The sequence below is a fragment of the Dipodomys spectabilis genome, unplaced genomic scaffold, assembly GCF_019054845.1.
Source record: "Dipodomys spectabilis isolate Male_0828 unplaced genomic scaffold, ASM1905484v1 ptg000002l, whole genome shotgun sequence".
Classification (NCBI taxonomy): Eukaryota; Metazoa; Chordata; class Mammalia; order Rodentia; family Heteromyidae; genus Dipodomys; species Dipodomys spectabilis.
The window spans coordinates 48,573,361-48,596,601 of NW_024870679.1; the positions used below are offsets into that span (position 1 = coordinate 48,573,361).

Genomic DNA, 23,241 nt, shown 5'->3' on the forward strand with positions numbered 1-23,241 from the left:
TGCAGTGAAGAGGACACAGTGGGTAGGCGGCCAGGCAGCCAAGGAGTGGCAGAGCCGGTGAGGATGGGAGAAACAAGAGCAGAGCCCAAGGAGAGGGCAGGTCAAGGACATCTGTAACACCTCTAGAAGGATTCTCACCTCAAGGGCAAGCCCTTGTCTGTCTAGGACTTAAACCTAGGAGTAGGGTGCTTACCATTCCTAGATTCATCTTAGGATACCAGTTCTCAGCCTCAGCTACTGGGAAGACAGAGCCCATTATGCCCCAGAACTAGGCAGAGAGCTGGAGACACCCGACGAGTAACTTCCTAATAACCAAGTTCAATTAGGAGCCACCAGGCTAGCACCAAGCCTGGCCAGAAGCCAGATGAAGTCTGTGGAAGGCAGCTGCCACCATTTCCGCCCAGACAGTGATACCAGGGGGGAGGCGGGAAGGCAGCCAGAAGTCAGGGAGCAGGGTTCAGAGAAGTGAAACTTCCAGAAAGAGAGGTAAGCTCCTCACAGTGGACCCAGCCTGTAGCTGCCCTAGCCTGTGGTTGGCTCTAGAAGGGTGACTTCCCAGCTAGCTGCTCAGGTCCATAGGAGTGGGGGTATGGGGTGGGACTAGGGAGAGGGGGCATTGGGGTTCTGGGGTCCCTTCTAATCACTGCAACTCCATATCCAGCTGTTTTTCAGAGTGAGTATCTGTGTAAACTGAACTTTGTAATGAAAGAACCTGAGACTATGAAGGCGATTTGACAATTACTGCGCAAGGGAGCGTTTGGGTTTGGAAGGTGGTTTTTATCTTGGAGGCAGAGGAGCCCTTGTGTCCTTGGATCTGGACATGTTCAGACCCCCTAGCCCATGCCTTCCCAGGTGTATGTGTCTCTAGCCTCTGGGGACTCACAGTGTCCCCATGCAGCTTCTGACTCTCCTGGGAGGGGACTTTAACTCTAGGCCTGGGATTCCACCCATAGACTGGGCTTTCAAGTGGTGCAAAAGGCATGACTTCCCCTGAGACTTGTATACCGCTCAGCACTGACCACGATCTCAAGGGACATGGAGTCTTCCTCATCCTCTCACCATCTCCTGGAACCCCGCAGGCTAGTTTCTCCCCCTCCCCCATACAAAGTAGGCATTGAGCCAGGGTCCTGAGCTCCCAGGCAGGCACTCTAACATCTGAGCCACATCCAAGTCTAGTTATTTATTGGTTTTTATTTTTGAGATTTGGTCTCCAACTGTGAAAGGAAAACCAAAGAAATATTGGGGCTTAAACTCAAGGACTTCTGCTCTTGTTCTGTTCTTTTTGGACTGTTGTTGTTCACAGCTGGTGCTCTACCACTTGAGCCATGCCTCTAAATAGGCACTTTATTGGAGCTGCATGGGCTTTTCTGTCTGGCTTTGAATCTTAATCCTCTAGGTCTCAGCCTCCTGAGTAGGTAAGGTTACAGGTGTGAGTCCCTGGCACCTGGCTGACCCCCAGTTTTTGACAGGTTGAAAAGTGTGTCCTTGTTGGGTGGAGATGTCTTGTTACCCAACCAAAAAGGGAATCTGGCTTGGTGCTGAGAGGTGGGTTCACAGTCTTGTCCTATACACTGAGCTCAGCTAATGGAATATGACAAATATGATTAGGGGAGATTCTCTATAATTTCTTCTTCCCCAGCCATAGCCTAACTTGTCAGAGAAACCACAGCATGCTGAGGAGGAGAGAAAAGCCTTTGGAAATCCTCCAAGGTCACAGCCAAAGAGACCAGGACTCCTGGGGACCCCACCCCAGGAGCATCATGTTGGGTCCCATCCAAGAAGGAGGAAGCGCCTTACAGAGCAGATTCTTTGTGCCCATCTCCAACAGGACCTTGTCCCCCAGGTCATTGCATCGAAAGGGGAGGAGGAAGAAGGAAGAGATGAAGATGATGGTACAGAGGCAAGTGGAGGAGGAATAAAAGGATAATGATGATGATGAGAAAGAGGTGGAGGTAGAAGAGGGGGAAGAGGAGGAGGAGGAGGAGGAAGAAGAGGAGGAAGATGGCATTAGAGGCTGGGAGGAATGGCAGGAGGTGGAGAGAAAATCCCAGCCATGAAGACAGAGCATCAGATACTTCAGCATCCAGACCATAACACATAACTGCAGCTCTAGAGCTTCAGTGACCCCCTCGGACACCTGACACATACCATGTACCACAGAAGTCTGTGCCACTCACTTTTTTTCCCCTTGTTGGTTGTGGGGCTTGAACTCTGGGCTTGAGTGCTGTCCCTGAGCTCTTCAGCTCAAGGCAAGTGTTCTACCACTTGAGCCACAGTGCCATTTCTGGTTTTCTGGTGGTTAATTAGAAATAAGAGTCTCATGGACTTTCCTGTCCGGGCTGGCTTTGAACCACAATCCTTAGACTTCAGCCTCTTAAGTTGCTAGGTTTACAGGTGTGAGCAACTGGTACCTAGCTTCATTCTTACACTTTTGAAGTGGAGATCAGTAGGAGAAAGGATCAAAGCCTGGATTTAAAAAAATATAAAAGGACAATAAAAGCTTCATCAAGGTTCCCCTCACTTAGATTTGTAGCAGGATGTCAGGGGCGTCACGTGGGTGATGGTGTCAGGAGTTCCAGTGTGAAGAAAGGGAAAGGGATTGGATGGAGCCCATGTGAAAGGCATGCCACAGGCTCCTCGGAGACTCGCTGGGCTGGGTGAGCTGGGGGTCCTCAGATGTAAGTGGGTGGGAGTAAAGAACATATATTTTTTGTTTGTTGTTGTTGTATGACAGAATTGTGCTATATAGGCTGGACCTCTCAAATTTCCTGTCTGCCTCCCAAGTCTTGAGATTACAAGCATACACCATCATACCAAGCCTAGAGAAACCTTCTAAATGTGGGGGAAAGTCTTTTAGTCACTAGGGATAGCAGCTTATACTGTGGTCCAGTTTCATACTGGCCCCATCTTCCTGCCTTGCTCCCTCATGCTCTGGCCTCTCAGGGCCCTTCCTAGCCTTCATCTCAGGAGCTGTCTTACTTTGGTACATTCTATCAACAAGGACCTACCCTGGAGCCACTAGCCACACAAGCTATCACAGCTGCCGCTGCTGCCGCCGCCACCTCCTCCTCCTCCTCCTACTTCTTCCTCCTCCTTCTCCTCCTCCTTCTTCTTCTCCTTCTCCTTCTTCTTCTTTTTTGTGTTAGTTGTGGGCTTGAACTCAGGGCCTGGGCACTGTTCCCGAGCCTCTTTGTATTCAAGGCTAGCGCTCTGCCACTTGGGCCACAGTGCCACTTCCAGTTTTTGAGTGGTTAACTGGAGATAAGAGTCTCATGGAGACTTTTCTGACAGGGCTGGCTTTGAACCATGATCCTCAGATCTCAGCCTCTGAGTAGCTAGGATTACAGGTGTGAGTCCCTGGAACCGGCTCCTCAAACCTCTTTATTGTTTTGTTGATCATCACTGGCTGTCACCTTGATAATCAAGATGCTGCTGGCTCTTGCCTATAATGCTAGTTTCTCAGGAGGTGAGATCTGAGGATCTCTGTTTGGGGCCAGCCAAGCACCAAAGACACATCTCCTTCATCTTCAAGGCCCCATGCCAGTGCTGCCTTCCCTGAGGGGGGACCTGCATGCCATTTCTGCCCTTCGCTGTCTTTGGAAATCTAACTTAGCCCTGTTGGGCCACTAGCTGGCCCTAGTCTGCCAGCCACACTGACCAAGTCAAAAAGCCTTTGAACATAGCCTGGCGTCTCCCTGGATGCCTTTAGGCTCTTGGATGGATCCATGTCAGCTGTCACCATATATTCTTAGAAACCTGTGTGCCCAGCACAGCAGTCCTCTTCCAGCCTACTCCAGACTCAGCTTGTCTGCCGATGGTTGTGTCCCAGCTTACACTCCCCAGCCCTGCAGCCACTGTGGCCTGCCCAGCTTCTGTTGCAAACCACCCATAGTGACAGATGATATCTGTCCACAGCACAGATCCAAAATTCTGCTTGGATCTCAGGCCCTGTTTCCAGCTTTGTTCTGATGCCTTGAACTTCCTTCTTGGCTTGACTTGCTGAACTTGTTCAGAAATCTGCCTGGAGCTCCCTATAATCTCTGACCGCTTTAAACTCTACTCTTGAATTCTGATTCCCTCACCACCCCCTTTCCACCTATCTGGATTGTTCCTTCTCCTTTTAAAGTTTTATTCTGAAAGAACCACAATACAGAGTTAAGGCTGAAAGTGGCCTGTAAATAGATCCTTTTCTGCTGAACTGTTTGTGAACAATATTTCACCACCTGAAATTTTCAGTGTTGGTCTCCTACAGCTAAGTAGGAGCTTTGTAAAGATGACCTTCAACATAAAAACATCAGGACATTAGTGTAGTGAGGTTGGGTCTGCAACCTTTCTTCTGATTCCTAAGAGGCTCTCCCAGGGGACATACAATCCAGCCATTAGCCAAGCATGGTGGTACATGGTTGTCACCCCAGCACTCATGAGGTTGGAGGTGACCACAAGTTCGGGGCCAGTTTGAGCTATGTTGTGAAACCTTGTTTTAAAAAGAAGAGGAAAGAAAAGAAAAAGTAAGAGAGAGTGAAAGCTGACTGTTTCCCTGGGAAACCCAAGTCATGGATGGGAAACAGATAAAGGAGACATAATAAGTGAACTGAAACAGAAGACATATGGTTGGCAAGCAGGAGGCCTGGTGGGGAAGACCACCCTGCATCCAGTTCACATTTAAAGGACTGTCCATTTCATACCACAGGCTCTGCTAGGGTTCATAGGTTGCACCCAGGGTAGCCATGTGGCTCTGCACCTGCTGCTGTAGGAGGCTCCAGCAACCTGTGGCTGCATAGTCACCTGAGACAGGTCTTCCTATTGAACAATGGCTAGCCTCTACCCTGTGCTGCTTTGGGAAGTTTATCTTCTATCACACCACCAGCTGGCAGCCCTCCTCCAAGAGACTCCAACCATGGAGAGAGATCCACTTCTTCCTCATTTCCCTAAGCCTTTGGGGCCAGGCTCCCCCTTGCCTTCCTCCTCCCTTTGGCTATGTGTGTTCAGGCCAACCAGTATCTAACTCTGGTCTCTGAAAGGACCCCCAGACTCCCAAGGTGCCTCATCTCGGGCTGGGTACACTGTCAAAACTCCTGCCCAGGAAGGAACACCTACGGAGGAGCTCTATTGGATTCTCTGACCTTTGCAGAAGGGCAGCTGTTCCTCAGGGAGATCAGGGCTGGAAATGGCCGTTCCTACAGGCTCTCTCTGAGCACCTGTCAGTATTCAGTGCCGAACTCTGTGGTTCTCAGTGCTGAGGCAGCCGAAAAGGTCACCTGTCACACTGTGGTTGCTGGAAGTGGTTTAATCCAAACCATGTGGCCATTGCTCGTAGCTCCCTGGGAAAACTGAGGTGCACAAGAGCCAAGGTGCAGCCAAAGACCACAGAGCCAGTGATGGCACGCAGGACTCAAACCCTGGTGTCCAGACTCCAGAGCCCAAGCCCTTCGTCTACATTTTTCCAATGACAAACTCAGGGAAACTGAGACCCAGTATGTACACAAGGACAGCTGAGAGGCCTCAACTCCACAGCCCACAGCACAGGCCTCCCTCCTTGGAGAAAAACTCATTTCAAACAAGGCCCAATAATAGGAAAGGTAAATGTTTCCTGTAATCAAGGCTAAGAAAATCCAGAGGGACCCATGCTAACCCTCCTGCCAGACACTCCATCTGTCCAACAATCCACTTGTCATTTTTCTTGTTTGTTTACATTGTCACTGCCCACGTAAGCAACATAGCTATAGAACTGGAGCAGAATTTTCTCTCTCTGCTGCTGGGCAGTGCCTACAGGACCACAAAACATAGGCCTGGGCTTCTGGCCTCCAGCAGCTCCATGCTAGGCAGAAAGACCACCTAAGCCTGGAAAGTCAGACCAGGCTGGTGGAGGGAGGGAGGGAGAAAAGGAGAGAAGGAAAGCAGGAAGAGGAAAGAAGGAAGGAAGGAAGGAAGGAAGGAAGGAAGGAAGGAAGGAAGGAAGGAAGGAAGGAAGGAAGGAAGGAAGGAAGAAGTAAGTGGGAGGAAAGGGCCACTTTTGCTGAGCATTTCCTGTGTGCTAATCTAAGTACCGAGGGGCATTAGAACTGACTCTGGCTTTCCAGACGATTGGCTGTCCCCTATGTGTCTTCCAAATGTGGGAGCTCGGGGTAGTGGCACAGCCTAATACCTGTGAGAATGCCTGCACGTGAGAGAAGACCCCCAAATCCTCCAGATACCCAGAAAATGACCTAACAGACATTATAACCAATGGGAACTGGAAAGAAATAGAAGCCATAAAGGAAAAACAACAACAACAACAAGAAAAAAACTCTGATTACTGGCCTTGCAAAGATATTAAATTTTATCAAACAAGAACAGGATACTAGTAAGAGAAACATTTGGGTTAGTGGTATAGCATCTGCTTAGCAAGCACGAGGCTTTGAGTTCAAATTCCAGCACTATCCCCCCCAAAAAAAGAAAAAAAGAAAGAAAGAAATTTTTCTGGGACAGGAAAAGAGCTCTAGAAAACTAAAAATGGAAAAAGAAGAAATGAAAAACCCCAATAGAATAGTTGGAAGACATAGTGCAAGGCAGTACCGAGACTGTGGTAAAGATATCAAGTAATAGAAAATCTGCAGATCTGTGTGGAAACGGAGAGAGCAAGCCAGGAGGGCCAACCTCCTGAAGCTCAAGAGCTTCAAAGAGAGGAGATACAGTCAGAGAAAGGAAAATAATCAAAGAAATTATTCACAAAAACCATCAGCTGTGGTCATCAGCTAGTGAAATTTGACATCTCTGTGCAGTTTCCTATCTAGGGATGAACAGACCCCAGGATGAACTGAAACTCTTCCTGAGTTGTTCCAAGAGCAACAGAAAAATATAATGACATCTTGACTTCCAGCCTAGAACTCCACATGTCAGACAATGTGCCAACATTATTTTTACCTCTCACACACCCTCTGGATACCTTGCCTTGAAGGATGGCCTTTGTGGAAAGCAAAATGCAAACCCAGATCATTTTCTGCTTTTAGAATCATAAGATCACATTTAAACTGTCAGTGAAATAACTTAAGAGTTGTGAAGCTTAGTTCTGACGTAGAAAGAGAGGGTTTTGTCTCTTTCCCAGACCAGAGTTCAGTTGGTAATGTCCAGCAGGCACAGGGCCACAAGAACTGCCCTGACTGGACCCAGCACCAGAGCTAAAACGTGGACTCACCTTTACATGTGAACTGGATGCAGAGAGGTGTTTCCCATTAGGCCTTCTGTCTGACAACCAGTGTTTCCCTCCCTCCCTCCCTCCCTCCCTCCCTCCCTCCCTTCCTCCCTCCCTTCTTTCCTTGCCTCCCTCCCTCCCTCCCTCCCTCCCTCCCTTCTTTCCTTGCCTCCCTCCCTCCCTCCCTCCCTCCCTTCCTTCCCTCCCTCCTCCTTCCCTTCCTTCCTTCCTTCCTTCCTTCCTTCCTTCCTTCCTTCCTTCCTTCCTTCCTTCCTTCCTCTTTCACAATTTTGTATATATTTCCTTTTTCTACCTATAACTTGGGATTTGTTGGGAAATAGCTTTCTCTCTCTTATGTTTCTCTCTTTTCATTTATTTGAGACCAAAGCGTACTTTATAGCTCAGGCTGGCTTTACACTCCCCCTCCTCAGTCTCAAGAGTGCTGACATGACAGGTGTGTGCTAGCAAACCCGGTTAATGGCTGGAGTATGTCCCCTGGGACAGCCTTTGAGGAATCAGAAGAAAGGTTTCAGAACCAACCTAACTACACTAATGTCTGGATATTTTTATTTGGGTATCATCTTTATAAAGGAATAACTCTTCCAAGCATCTAAGTGGTTTCCTGGAAACAGAAATTTCTTTCTTGCTTTCAATCCAGCTGTTTACATCTGCACTGTAGACCTTGAGCTCACAGAGATGGTCCAGGATGGGGTGGATGCTTGGGCTGGAGCTAGGAGCCCTCCCATTCCCCAACTAAGACCTCAGATTATGGGAGCATTTATGCTAGCGTCTTCCATTCTGCCTATTGCTACCCCTTCTTGCTCATGCTTTGGACCAATCCTCACACTGTTTCTACCCTCTCCTCCCCTCCCTCACCAGCATCCTCACCTGCCCCTTATTACCAGTCTCTCAACACACATGCTGTGGGCACCTCAGGTTCAAACACAAGCTGGCCAGCCCTTCTCACCCTTCATGCAGGCCCTCCCCATCTTCACTGTTTCCCTCCATAGCCGGCATCTTAGGACAGGGTATACACACTGATTCAACTGCACATCAGCCTGCACCATGGAAACCACTCCCATCAAGGCCATCAGTAACCCCAGCACTGCTCTATCCAACAGACACTGGTTCCCATGGTCCAGAGCTCCCAGGCAACTCACAGCTCAGCTTAGCCCCACCGTGCATGCCCTGCTCTTGGTTTCTAGGACTTTATACTTGGCTGGGTGTCCTCCTGCCTTTCTCTTGGTCCCTTTTTAAACTCCTTGCTGCTGTGTCTCCACTTGCTTTTTCCATGCTGGTGCATCTGAGCTTGGTCCTGAATGCCCTTTCCTTTCCTTCCTTCTCCATCACCCCAGGTGACACCATCTAGTTCCAGAGTCCCAAATTAAACCTGCATGTCCACATTTCCTGTTCCTGAGGCCAGCCCCCCCCCCCCCCCCGTGTACTAATCATAACACAGCTCATTCAACATCCTCACTTAGATCACGGGTCCCTCAAAGTTAGAGGCCCACGATGCTCTGATCTCCAATCCCCCAGCGTGGTTCTCATGCTCCTCTCCTGCCCTTTCTATCTAAGCCAAAGTGTGGTAGCCATCCTCAATTCCTGCCTTACCCTCCTTGCTCTTACACTCACTAGCTGAAGTGAAGGAGACACCAGCAGGAAAAAATGGATGGAAAAAATGAAGTGAGGGATGGGGAGGTATCACACATGCCAGAAGAAGGTGTAAGTTCACAGTAGTTGGTCTGGGAATTTGTGATGGAAGGGTGGCTTAAGAGGGTGAGGGAGCCACTCTGGAAAAAAACTAAAGCTCTCAAGGCAGAGGCCAGAGCAAGTACAAAGTCCCTGAGGCAGAAGCATGTCTCACACAGAGAGAAGAGACCACTGGCTAGAGCATGGGAGCAGGGGTAGGGCAGTAAGCTCAGATCAGGGAGGAGACGGGGCCACAGGCCTGCTTCAGAAGGCACAGGGCATGAGTGACAGGGGTTGCGATGGATACCCCATGGTCAAAGGACTGTTTGTAAGGTGGAAAATTAACTCCGGGAATGCTCATTTGGATGCAGCAAGGTGTGGATGCGTTGTGAGGGATGGGACCTGGCTGTCCCAGGGGAGCACACTTGAGCTTTCCCTGCAGAACCCCTGGGCCAGCTGACATGTCACTGCCCAGCACTACAGCTCCAAGCCCACATGGCTGCCACTCCCTCCAAACCCATGCTTTCTGAGGGTGCGACCCCAGAAGGCCCTGGCCTTCCTGGGTCTCACCAGGCGAGTTCATCACTCCCTTCAGATCCCAGTGTCAAGGGCTCACCCTGGCTGCCACTGCTGGCAGTCAGGTACTTCGTATCAATTCCAGGCACTTCCTCTTTTAGATTGGCTTGCTGGGCTGGGCTCCCAGCTCTCCTTGCAGCAAGAGAAGTTGAGTCAGGACAACGTCAGAAAAATCATCACTCTCTACAAACAATGTAACTTTGTATGTATGAAATCACTGCTTCTCAGGAGAGTCCTTCTACATGACCAGACTGGGCGGGGGCCAACACATTCCCCATGCCACTCCCAGAAAGCTGTCTGGAAAACACAGGCTTTGTTCAGGTATGAAAGTGACCAGCAATGTTGGTTGTATACTAGGAAACCAGGACAACTAAATAGGGGCTGACACATAGTGTGGACAAAACATTGTCCCAGGAACAAGTCAAGAAGAGACTTGAGGGAGACAAATAGAGTTTTAGTATCAGTGTTGGACAGAAGTAACACAAAGAACTATGGTGTGTGGAGGGGTCTGAGAGGTTTGCCAGAGGTGGGTATCACCAGCCTATGAGGACCACGTGGATTTGCCAATGGGCAGAGCCAGGTAGACAGTAGAGGTGAAGTACAAGGAACAGGCTGAGCGGTGGGACCAGGGGTAATGCAGCCAAAGAAAGCTCTGGAACCCAAGCACAGTACAGGCAAAACCACACCGAATGGAGCCCAAAGAGACCAACATTGCTGCTGGTAGAATGGCTGGCCAGAGCAGTAGGAGAGGGTGAAAAGAAGCCATACTGAGCCTTTGATAACTTTGTGTGGACACCAGAATTTGGGGACAAATTAAAGCTGGGCATGGTGGTACATGCTTGTGGTCCCAGCTATTTGGGAGGTGGAGAGTTGTGGCTCCAGGTCACCTTAGACAGAGACCCTATCTGATAAGGAAAAACAAAACAGATGAAAAGAAAAAAGGACAGGGATTGTGGCTCAAGTGATAGCGCACTCACCTAACAAGCAGGAGGCTCTGAGTTCGAATTCCAACACTGAAAAAAGAAGAAAACATTTAGGGACTAATTGGAAGGGGAAGAGAGGAGTTTAAGGTGACACTGAATGAGAGGGTCAGGTGTGTTGCTCCAAGTTTGGATGTGGATGAAGATGTGGGTGAGAGGTAGAGGGTTTGGGCTTGAGGAGTTGTTGATCTCCCAAGCAAAGAGGGCAGGAGGTAGCCAAAGCAAGAATCTACAATTCAGGAGTGTAGGCTCAGCTCTGCGATGAGGTTTGAAGGGAAGGAAGTAGATGTTTGGGGAGACATTGAGGACAAGAAGAAATGAATCTTGCTGGCCAGCTATGTGGGCCTCCATCACTTCTAGACTGTTGAAGAGACTCCTTCACTACCCAGCTCTTCGCTCTTACTACCCTGTCAGGCCTGGTCCCACACTCTTTTAGCTGATCCAGCCCCCAGGCAGTTTTCTCCTCAGCCCCCACTGCCCCCACCTCAGCACAGGGCCCTGCATATTAACTTTGGTTGGGTTGCCAAACACTTTAAGGATTGGACGATCAGCCCAGAGCACCTCTAAGGCATTGACTAATTAGGTCCTCCATGAAGGCTGAAAGACTGACTCCTTGATTCACTGCTGGACTGGAGGTCAAGAAAGAGTAAGGGGGAGGCTGGTTAGCAATGGAACAACTTGAGGATACTGTACACCCAGCATCTGCTCTTCCTTGCCTGGCTTATTAGCACATCATCATAACTGGATCTTTATACAGCAATGTGGACACATTTAGAAACACCTGTGGAAAACTAACCAGTCACAGACAGATGGCAAACAGACTGGTGTTATCACCAGCACTAGCTACAGAATGTTTCAGGTTCTTCCAAGCACAGGTAGAACTGTATGATCCCACTTTGAGGGCCTTGTTGAGGCCATGTGACTTTCTCTGGCCAAATGGACAGGAGCAAAGACCTTAAACTTCCAGAAGGGGAAAAGTTTAAAACTGGCACATGATAGACTATACTTTGTTTCCTCCTTTTGGGGGCTGCATTGGCCTAGATCCGTTGGTGGACTTAGTGACCAGGCCCCATTTACAAACCCTTCTCTAACAGGTACTGGAGTGAAAAACATTGTATTAAAAAAAGGAAAAGAAAGAAAATGAATAAGGAAGAACCCAGTCTAAGTAATATTACACTGTGATACCAATGGAGGGCCCAAGGCATTCTGGGTTGTTCTGGGATGGAATTCCATTAGTGGCTTGTAGGTTGGTCAAATAGATGGTCTGCATCCCTGGACCCATTTATGAGACTCCAAGCATGTGTTCCATTCTCTCTCACACTTGAAAATACTCCCGAGGGTGACATCAGCCTCATAAAACCCAAGCTGTAAGAATGAAGATGACATTTCCCACAGCAGACAGCAGAGTGAGGTGGAGTTAAGAAACGAGGCACACTGGGTCTGGACCCGCCATGTCTGTCCAGATGCTCAGCTCCTGTGTACCTTGCCCTTATCACAGGCCTCCTGGGACCTCCATACCATGGTTGTGTTACTGTCCCCTTCACAAATAGGAACACCGAATTAGAGAGTCAGAGCATGGCAAGGGTTGGACAGGGACAGTTGGGACCACTGCATGGCAGCAGAGGTGATAATCCTCTTCTCTAAAGAGATTCTGAATAGCAGGTGTGACTTGTGAAAAAACTTGCGTGGGACAAGGAGGAGGGGGAGACTATTCAGGCTGCAAGGAGAGCGGCAGACTCTGGTGTGGCTTCTTACCTTTCACAGGAAGGCAGAGGTGTGTGGCAGGGAGCTGTTTGGAGAGAGGACTTCGCTAGTACCTTGCCCAGAGGAACACAAGCAGCTTGGGGGATAGAGGGGTTGGGAACTGGGCCTCTACTTGGAAGGCCACTGGCACAAATGTCAACTACTCCTGGCCTGCGGCCTGCAAACATCACCATGTGGCTTCTCAAGAGCCCCACAGGGCGACTTCTCTGCAACCTGATGCGTGCATGAATCCTGGGATCCTAAGGACTCAGTGGTAGGAGAATCCAGAGACACAAGAGGGCGCTTTAACCAAATGGCATGAGCAGAAAACCAAGTAGAGAGAGGGTCAGCGTTCAGAAACACCTTTGGTTCTGTGTTCCTCCATGGAACCATGACTGGTATTGAAGTAGTGTGCTTCAGTGACATTTGTGCCCCTTGACCTGTTCCCATCATTGGGATAACCAGTCCCTCCCTCCCCCCTCTGAGAGACCCTCAGACTAGTGCCACCAGAGGATGCCAACTGGGGATCTTGGGGAGTGTGGCAGTCTCTGTTTTCTTCTTTTTCAACTGTCTGGAGGGCTTTTGTGCCTGTTGCTTGAGGCACCTGTCATTTTGATCTCCTGTTGGTCCCAAGTGCTGGAGTATCACAGGCCCCCAGTGACAGCTCATGTTGACCAAGGTTTGGAGGTCAGTTTTCCTACACACTGTTGTCCTTCCAGACCACGTAGGACTGGGACCAACCACCTCGATCACAAGAGGGACACAGACACAAGACCCTGAGACAGACACCAAGGCACCTGCTCACAGACACCACACCTTGGAAGCAGACACGCAGCCACAAAGAACACAGCTGGCACGAGGAATTTTTGCAAAGCACATCTAAAGCAAGGTGCACTACTAGAGCCCAGAAGGTTCCCAGAGTGGCAAGTTCTGAAACACATAGCTCATCAGGTTTCCAAAGGTGAGCACAGAAGGTTAATAACCAGGGCTGCAATCAGTCAGCCTCAAGCCCAGCCAGTCTGAAGGAGTGGCAGCCTCATGCGCAGGGCCTGAGTGAGTACCCATGGAAAACTGGGCATGTGGGGATGACCTGGGCAGACAGAAGTGACTTCTGAGAAACACATTTCCAAGGAATTGGTAGTCCAGACAGCAGCCACAGGAGACCCACCATCTCGGCCAGCAGCCGAGGATTCAAGGATGGAGAAAGGACTGGACTCCCAGGTCCTCAGCAAACACCAAACATCTCAGCAAGGACCCTCCCTCCCACCAAATGTTCTCAAATGGGAAGCTCATGAGTCCCCCAATGCAGAGAGGCATTGCAGGAACCATGGGCACCCGGGGGCACTGCCCTGCATGGGCAGCACGGCCTCTTATTATATACCTAGGAAGCAGACTGAAATCCAGGTGAGTGTCTTACCCTCCTTCGAAGATTTTGATCCTCGCCGGCTCCCCTCTCTTGGAGGCAGGAGCATCCTCTTCCGGCTTCCCTCGCTTCTCCTCTTCTTTCTCCACTCTAGTTATGTCTTTCTGGCCTTCTGGGGAAACCAGTGACGAGAGGTGCACCTGCCCACCGCAGGGACGACAAATCACTGCTGGTTAAATTTGTACTCTGGGCTAGAAGTGTCCCAATATTGTCTTGAATGGCATTGAAGACATGCACAGAGACTCCCCTGATCCTCCCCCTTCCTGCTGGAGCAGTGCCAAGTACTCAATAGAATCAAAGAACTGATCCACTGAGGTGCAGCCTCCCCTCTATCCAGGACTCTCAGTTAACGTTCGTTCTTACTTTTTTTGGGGTTAGTTATGGGGCTTGAACTCTGGGCTTGGGTGCTGTCCTTGTGCTCTTCAGCTCAAGGCAAGCGCTCTACCGCCTGAGCCACATCACCACTTCTGGTTTTCCAGTGGTTCATTGGAGATAAGAGTCTCTCGGACTTTCCTGCCTGGGCTGGCTTTGAACCACGATCCTCAGATCTCAGCCTCGAGTAGCTAGGATTACAGGCGTGAGCCACTGGCGCCCGGCCTCAGTTAACGTTCTTATGGGAGTTGCTTTTCTCTTGTTCTTTTGTATGAATCTGGGAGCTCCTGGGAACAGGTCTTTATCCGTATCCTGTTTTCCTCAATCACCTTGGCACCCAAAACAGGTCTACTTCAGTGAAGAGGCCCAAAGGATACTGAACAAATAAAGACTATACTCTATCTTTGGAATTAACTGGTCCAATTCTCGTTAATAGATCAGAAAGCCAAAGCCACACGGCTGGTTAAGGACAAAGCTGGGAGTAGAGTCCAGCCTTTCCAGGATCCTGACCCTCCTGAACTAGGACCAAAGCCCAGGGGCAAGCTAACTGACCATAGCCCACAGAAGCTGTAAAAGTTTTGGGCTACTGCATTCTCTTGACAAAGTATTGAGCCTCAGTGATCTGGCTCTATAAGGAGGGCTAGCATTGACCACTTCCACTATTCCTAGAACATGTTCTTTGAACCCACCATAGGTGTAGGGAGCACAGGTGCCAGGCTGAGGGCTGGGACAAAAAGCACCTGCCTGGCAAACAGGGAATCTGAGTTCTAGCAAAAATCTACACTGCCACTGTGGCAGAACAGCACCTGTGGATTTCCAAGCATATGGTTTCTATTCCTCATCTGGCCTGTGATTCAAGAGGGACCAAAGGGTCTAGCAGACAGATGGTACCTTCTCCCTTATACTCTGTGGTGATGCCTGAATCAAGCTGGAGGATGTTGGTTTCAGTGGCACGATCCTTGGTACCAAGAAACACAGTGTTAGCACTGAATAGGAGACCTAGGATTTATTTTAGCTTTGTGTGTGTGTGTGTGTGTGTGTGTGTGCGCACGCGCGTGCGCGCGCGCGCATACATGTGTGCATGTGCGCGCACGCACACATGCATGCACTGGTACTGGGACTTGAACTCAGGGTCTAGGTACTGTCCCTTGGCTTTTTTGTTCAAGAGGTGCTCTATCACTTGAGCCACAGATCCACTTCCAGCTTTTTGCTGGTTACTTGGAGATAAGAGTCTCATGGACTTTCTTGCTTAATTAGCCTGGCTTTCAAACCACAATCCACATCCTCAGATTTCAGTCTCATAAGAAGCTAGGATTATAGGAGTGAACCACCAGTGCCTAGTTTCATTTTAGCTTTTAATGGTAATCTGAATTAGTATAGATAAAAACATTTACTGGGTATCAATGGGCCATCTACTGTTTTATGCACACTTTGTATACTTTAACTCATTTATTTATCCTCCATAGTCCTGTAAGATAAGTATTATTGTTATGTGTGTGTGTGTGTGTGTGTGTGTGTGTGTATGTGTGTGTGTGCGTGTGTGTGTGTGTGTGAGTCTTGAGGCCTGAACTCAGGCACTGTCCCTGAGCTTTTTTTTTCTCCAGGCTAGCACTCTATCACTTGAGCCACAGTCCCATTTTTGGCTTTTTTGCTATTTAATTGGAGATAAGAGTCTCATGGACTTTCTTTCCTGAGCTGGCTTCAAACCACGATCCTCAGACCTCAGCCTCCTGAGTAGCTAGAATTATAGGCATGAGCCACTAGTACCCAGCTGTTATCCCTGTTTTAAAGTGAAGAAACCACAGCACAGAGGAGAAGTAACTAGTCCCAGGTCACACAGGAAGTAGGTGGGCTAGTGAGATTCAAACCATGGCAATTTGACACTGGAGTGCTCATTGATAATTTCCTTGTTCTGGGCTTGTCAAAATGAACAAGGAGAAAAACAAAAGAAGGAGCACGTGGCAGCAAAGTGGACTCCCACACAACTTGGGTTTCTCTAGGGCTGAGACACAGAGAAAAGTAAAAAGTCAAACGCAAATGTGCTAGGATGGCCTAGACCTGTAAGAAGATGGTTGGAAAAATCTTTGAGGTGCTTAGATTAAGTAAAGGATGTTTTCAGAACAATTAACAAAGAATGGAAGCCACAGAATGACAACTGCCAGCTCCGTGTAACAGAGAATTTTCTTAAAGCATTATTCAACGATGGGTTGGGTTGAACCAGGAGGTGATGAGCTCTCTGGAACCGGAGATATGCAAGCAGAGGCCAGAGAAAGTATAACTGTAGAAAGGCCTCAACTTGTTAACCATGAAGTTAAAGTAATGTATTAGCCCGGTATACTTTTGGAAGGAAATGTGGAAAAGTTAGAAGATTTTAGCTCATTTTATGAAAGTAGCATTATAAACCATCACTTTATTGGCCACAATTGCAATGTTATCTATTCCAATAAATCAAAGGACACACTGGTAAAGAAACCCAAAAAGTATGCTTCCTTGCAGTCACAGTTGTCAGGGCGAAAATTTGTCTCCTTCGGCTGGTTCTAGTTCTACAAATGTAACCTGAAGACCATGTGGCCTTAAAAGCCCATCAAGAGCTTTGGCATTCAGTGATAAGAAGAACAAAGCTGAACTCACCTCTGTCATGCGTGGCTTGTGAGAGCTGGCTGGCACGAGCCTTCCTGACTCAGGATGTGGAGCTGTGGCCATGGTGTATGTCTCTTTGCTCACCTTCTGCTTAGACCTCAGGAGGGACAAAGCAGCTTTAGTGGAAACCCCTGGAAGGTTGGGGTTGTACAAACTTATGCACCAACCAGCGTAAACAGAGGACCTCCTATCTGCATGCTGGATGTGATTTGGCTTAATATAGTTTAGATAGCACCAACTGACATTAGTGGTCGTGTGGAGGCTGGGGAACTGAAGTACCTTCTTTGAGTCCGTACCTTCTTGTGACTTGGCTGTTCTGGAGGATATTTCTGACAGAGACAGAGAGCTGGGAGGTGCCAAGGGCGGGAGGTCAAGCTGTTCCTTGGAATCTTCTTGCTTCATGCTTAGTGGACAAAGCCCTCTTCGGTGAGGTTTTCCAGATGACTGGGCATAGTCCTTCAAAGCTTCTGAGCTTGAGGCTGTCCCATGGGGCAACGTGGGATGATGAGAGAGAGGAGGAACTTCTGGGTCTGATGGATCAGAGGACAGGCTGGACAATGCTTCTGGCTCTCTCCTGCCCAGGCCCTGGCTGACTTGGTGGGATTTCTCTGGCCTCTTGCCATCCTCAGGGCTGGTCAGCACTACACTGCATGGTTTCACCAGCTCTAGTTTCTCGTGGACCTTGGAAGCCTCCTCTTCCTTTACCCTTTTCTGCTGCTGGGTTTCCATGGTGAGCTCAAGGCTGCCAGCTGGGGAGAGAACACGCTTGCTTCCCCCAGCTGTTGATGAGCTTCCCTCCAGGCTCAAGACCCCCTCCGAGGAGGAGGAGGTGCCTTTTCTTTCAGGGAATGCCGCAGGTACTCTCAGGTATGGAGTCTGGAAACTTCTGCTTTGCTCTTCGCTTAGCCCAGATGGTCTGAGCCTGGTGTCGTACACGTCTGTTCCGCACACAGCCGTCCCTGCGGCTGGCAGCTCCTCACACTTGGGAAGACCCACGCTTACTGAGCTGCCTGGGGACTGGGTCACTAAGGTCTGAGAAAGAGTGGTATACATTGCACTCCCATAGGACGGCATGTTGGTCTGGATTCGGACAGGCACCACCAGGGATGCCCCGGAGTCCCCACAAGCAGGCAGAGCAGGTGGAAGGGCCGCGGTGGGCTCTGGGGAGCTGGTCAGAGGAGCCACAGGGGGCAGCCGGATGTTGCTGCTGAACTCAGTGCTGCTGGAGGGGCCAGAAGGTCCTGTTGCCAGTGGGGCCAGGCTAGTTTTGATTGGGGGCAGATGGCTTTCCACCTCCCCAGGGAGCTGCAGTGCAAACTGGGATGGCACAGGCAGGTAAAACCCGGAAGAGAGTGCTGAGGAAGCAGGGTGTGGCATGGGGAGGAATGAGGGGGGCTGTCGGAAGGGGATACTGGCAGGGTGAGGCAGAAGCTGGGGAAGATGGAGCTGGCTGGGGTGCAGGACAGTAGGTTGAAGAGGAAGCGGTGGGGCTTGAAATACAGAAGGAGGGAGTGGGGGCATGGAGTATGGGGAGGAGAGGAGGCCTGCCATGGCCTGGGTGGCCATGAAGTCTGAAGACTGTCCCGGTTCATGCTGCAAGAGATGCTGGAAGGAGAAGAGGGAGACGGGTGGGGGCAAGTATGGCTTCTCCTGCAGGGGCAGCTGGGCGACAGGGGTGTGGAACACCTGCAGGGCTTCTGTGTAGGGTGGGGTGGACCCCAGTGGGGGCCTGTCCTGCACCTGGCTCTTGCTTCCTGGGTGCCCAGTGTGCGAGGTGACTGCCAAGGAGATCTGGGGCACTGAGCTTTTGGCCGAAGGTTTGGAGGAAGAGGGCTGTGGCTCCTCGCTTTCCTGCCTTCCCTTTGGGGTGGCCTCTAGCTCAGCTTCTGGAGGCCGGCTCAGAGACGCCTGCCTCACCAAAAAGCATTTTCTCCTCTCTGGTGGGGCTGCTGGGGTTGGTGGGGCAGCTGGCGCTGCTGCAGCCGGGCCTGCCAAAGACAAGCTGCCGTAGTCAAAGGATTTGCTGCGTGCCTCAGTCATTTGTGTAGAATGGGACACGTTGGGGCTCTGCTCTGAGGCTGACCTCCGCATCTCTCGGGCATGCGGGTGGTGGCTGGGGACAGTCAGCATGTGGGTGCCCGTGGGTTTGGAGCGGACTTCGGATGAGGGCCCAGGGACCTCAACTTTCCCATGGTCCTCCCTGTCAAACGAGGCTGAGCGGCTGGAGCCACTCAGAGAGATACTGCTTTCCTGGCTGGGACTGCGAGACAGAGGCACAGATGACTCAAAGCTAGACTCCCCCGATGACTGGGCCATCTCTGCTAGGCGCAGCCTCTTCTTCTTGGGAGGCAGCTTCTCGGCAGGGAGCTGGGCGAGTGTCTGGCTGCGCTGGGGCCACTGAAACTCCTCTGTCTTTTCAGGTTCCTTTGGGGGTGGCTCGGGCTCTGTGTCTGGTCGGTCAGGCTCCTCACTCACCAGGATCTCAGGGACTTGAATATTGGGCTGGCGTACTAACCTAGGCTGCAGGGAGTGAGCTGGACGGCCTGGCGGGGCAGGTGGCAGGGTTGAGAACTGGGCCAAGGGCTTGTCTTCCCCTTCTAGGCCACTGGACTGCTCGTGAGGGTCAGACTTCTCAAAGGAGCTGGTATGCTGGATGACAGAAATCTCTTTGGATGTTGTTCTCCTTTCCTTCCCTGATTCTGACCCAGATCCTGGCTTGGGAGTCCTTGGCTGGAAGCTTGTGGTTCCCTCCAGTGATTTACTTGGCTCTGCTGGTGACTTGGTGGGCTCCTGGGGGAGGTTCCGAGCAGTGTCAGATGGTCCAGGGCTGCTAAACTGACTTTTGGTCAACTCAAACGCGGGTGGTTCTTCCTCATCCCCAAGGCTCTTCTCTTTTCTTCTCTTCCTCAGTGGGGTGAGTTCCAAGGTGGCCCCCAGTTTATAATGCATCATCTGGGACCACGGCTCATGCTCTGCTTGGCCCTTTTCAGCTTCTGGAGAGGCACGGGCACCTGCAGAGAGAGGCTTTGTGATCTGGAGCTCCGAGCAGTAGTACTTTTTATGGGCTTCGTAATTGTCCTTCTTCTTGTACCGAGCGCCACAGATGGTGCATTCATAGGTCATCCCTTTTGGCTTTGATCCCTTCTTGGTCTTTTTGGTCAGTTCACTTTCCTTGGGTTCTGGTTCCTCTGAGGGCTTGGAGGCTGCATCTTTGCTGCTTGGTCCGGGCTCCTCTGAACTGTACTCACCTCCCAAAGGTAGTTCAATGGCCGGCTGGCGCTTCAGCATCCGGGGATGGGAGGTAAACACCGGACTGCTGTGGCTTGGAGCCTGGGAATCGGTGATGTGGTCATCAAAGGAGTAGCTACCGCGGAAAGTGTGATGGGGGGTGCTGATGGTACAGGCGGCGGAAGGCATTGAGTGGCTTCTAAGCAGAGGCACAGGGGGGGTGGTGCTGGGTGGGTGCTGGAGGCTTAGTAGTGATTGTTCCGGCTTTGTCTTCTCACCGTGGGATGACAGGGGGTCCCGGTAGAGACTGGACTTGGGGGACTCCATGCTACTGCGCCTGGTCAGAGAGCTCCTCCTGGGCTTCACACTGTCAATCTCACTGGTGTCCACCACAGCCTCATTGATGGTGATGAGTTTTGTGATGTGCTCAATCACCTGGGTCCGGGGCACAGACAAAGGCACCAGGCTGGGCTTATCTTCTGCAGACAGGGGCAGCAGAGGCTGGGTGGAAGTAGCTGTCAGCATGGTGGTTCGCTGCCCGATCCTCCCACACTTGCCAAAAATGATCTCCGCATAGGACTTAGCATTGGTGTTTGGGGGACTGACTTGTTGTTCAGCACTCTCAGAGCGGGAGAAGTACCCAGATTCAGTACTGCCTTTGCTGCCCGGGCTCAGAAATGCTTGCTCATCAATTACTTTCTTCCTTTCACTCAGACGCAGGGCCAGCTTCTGCTTAATTGTGTGGGTGTCTTCGGGTTTATGGCTCAGAGGATGCTCGGATGAGGGTTCCACAAATGGGGTGGGGTCCTCCAATGATGTTGCCGTGCTGGACTGGGACAGGGAGCAGCGTTCATGACTGGAACTGTGACTCCCAGAGCTGTACAAGCTGCTGGATAGAAGAGGGTGCTTAGGTCTGGGGGAGGCCTCTGTAGGGGGGCCAGATGTGGTGGCAGTTTCTTCATCAGAGTCTGTGCTTTCTCCCTCGGTGGGTTCCTCAAATTCCTCCCCAGGGATCCTCTCCATCTCCAACCCCGGAGGATACAGCTCACTGCCAGTACCTGACGCCAGGCCCGCTTTGATGCGATGGGCATGAGACTTCCTGTGCTTGTAGAGGTTGCTCTTGGTCTTAAAGGAGAAGCCGCAGGGGCCGCAGGGGTAGGGCCTCTCGCCTGTGTGTGAGCGGATGTGTTTCTGTAGCACACTGGGCTTGGCGCAGGGCCGGCTGCAGTACTGGCAGATGTACTTGCCTGGTTTCTGGGGTTTCCTCTCTTTCTTGTGGGCTTCTTCTGTAGTCTTCAGGGTGACCTGGGAAGGTCGGGGTACAAAGACCTTGGGGATGCCAGGTAGTTCCTCAGGGGGAAGGATGGAGGCATGGGAAGGGAGGAGCTGGCTCTGTGGATGGAGCCCAGGGGTCACAAAGGAACCTGAAGGTCCAGGTCTCATGGGGTCGACCAGTTGCCACGTAGACCCTTCTAGGAGATGCTCAGGTTTTCCGGGTGACAGGAACGCTGGTGTCAGGGGGTGCTGTGGAAGCTGTGAGATGTGGACAGAGGTCTCGATGGAGGGCCTTCTGGGGGGCTTTTGCTGTTGGCCCATTTTCTCCTGAGAGCCTTCTCTAAGAACTGATGAGGGGCCTGGAAAGGGCTGCGGGGCTAGGAGCTCTTGGGAGGTGCTCTCCTGGGTGGCAGATGTGCTACTGCTTGCGTAGGGGGTGCTGGAGGAGACACTGGTCTGAACAGCTTCTCCTTTAGTCAGCCGCTTCCGGGGACTTCCCTCCACCTTCTTGGTACCCTTGACACTTTGTTCAGGATCCATGACCTTCCTGGAGACTTCAGATGCTATTTAGGGAGGGTTGGGGCAGGCTGCATTTATGAAGAATCTGAGTGTCCCAAGGAGCTGTCCAGCTTTGACCACATGGGTCAAGAGCTGTGGAAGCCGACCCCAAGACGGCTTTTGGATTTTTCTTTTTCTTTCTTCTTCTTCTTCTTTTTTTTTTTTTTTGCAAGTGTCACTGGCTGAAAGTAGATTCAGAGCAGGTCATCAGGGCCCAAGCCATTTGTAATCAGTGAGGCATGGCCCTTGACTTCACAGACAGAAAGCATGACAGTGCTTCCTGCCCATATGTCTGTCATGAAAACAGCATGGAGGATGTCAGTAGTGCCATTGTATCATGTCCTTTGGCAGTGACAAGTGGCCCCCACAAGTCCCCTGTGTACTATGCAAATGGCTGAAGGTTGGGGACCTCTGTGTCCATGGCCCAGGCATCCCTTGGCCCAGCTCAGGAGATGTCACACTGGATGCTGGTGGAGGCTCCGTCCTGGCCTCTTCACTTTAGTTCCACATTGGAGATCAACGAATGGCCCAGAAGGAGAAATCACACTCTTCTATAAGACAAGAACATACACAAAGACACATACATATAAGACAGAGAGGGCAGTTACTATGACACATCATCCATGGTCTGGTCAGCTGGGACTCAGAATCAAAGCTGAATGAGACACCCCCCCCACAAATGGTTACCAAGAGAAAGCTGTGGTATCCCTAGCTCCTCACGCCCAAGCATTGCTCATTCTGCCCTCACCCACCTAACAATGAGTGCTTGTGTGTGTATGTGTGAGTATGTGCTAGTCCTATTTGAACTCAGGATCTGGATGATGTCCTTGAGCTTTTTTGTTCAAGGCTATGCTCTACCACTTAAGCCACACCTCCAAATCTGGCTTTCTGGTGGCTACCTGGAGACCAGAGTCTCATGGATTTTTCTACTCGGGCTTCTTTGAACCATGATCCTCAGATCTCAGCCTCCTGAGGAGGATTACAAGTATGAGCTACAGGTGCCCGGTATGTGCTTGTGTTTCTGACACTGGCTGTATGGGGTATTGGGAGCTGGAGGCAGGGCAGGCTCTGGGACTGCAGGACAATTAAGTCAGGAGGTCTAAGCTCTCCTTCCTACTCTGTAACCCATTCTGTGGGAGTTCTAGCTCATCTAGCCTCTACTACCTTGCCTGTAAAATGAGTAATAGCAATTTTAGCCTCCCCTGCACTTGGTGGCCACATTGGTGTTGGACAAGGTAATGAATGTGGATGTGGTGGATGAACTACAGTTGGGTCTGGTCCAGAGCAGGAGAAATGTTCGTGAGTGTTCAGGATGAGCTCAAGGGGTATATTATTCTCCATTGATCTTTCTCATTGTGGATTTTAAAGTGCCACAAGGGACGTGGTTCATCTTGTGTCCCCCTTGCTAACTCGGTCCTCAGCCTGTGTTTCAGGGAAAGCTGCAAACTATGCCATAGCCTTGGAGGACTCACACTCCAACCTGGCTGCGACCATCACACTGATCCAACAGTTCTTCAGGAAGATCCTTCCAGAGGGTTCCTCCAGCTTTGCAGATTTTTCTTGCTCCGTTAGGGCTCCAGGGAGGT

General features: G+C 50.7%; 1 protein-coding gene across 1 annotated transcript in view; it reads right to left on the bottom strand.

The window, feature by feature from the left end:
- Positions 1-23,241, bottom strand: part of Hivep3 (HIVEP zinc finger 3) — a 135,145-nt gene that overhangs the window by 22,408 nt on the left and 89,496 nt on the right. Inside the window, exons 3-4 of the mRNA XM_042684202.1 lie at positions 16,586-22,206; positions 13,577-13,722 (exon numbers count right to left, since the gene is read on the bottom strand). Of these exons, the coding sequence (XP_042540136.1) occupies positions 13,577-13,722; positions 16,586-21,637 (5,198 nt within the window). The 5' untranslated portion in view covers positions 21,638-22,206. The remainder of the gene's footprint in view (positions 1-13,576; positions 13,723-16,585; positions 22,207-23,241) is intronic.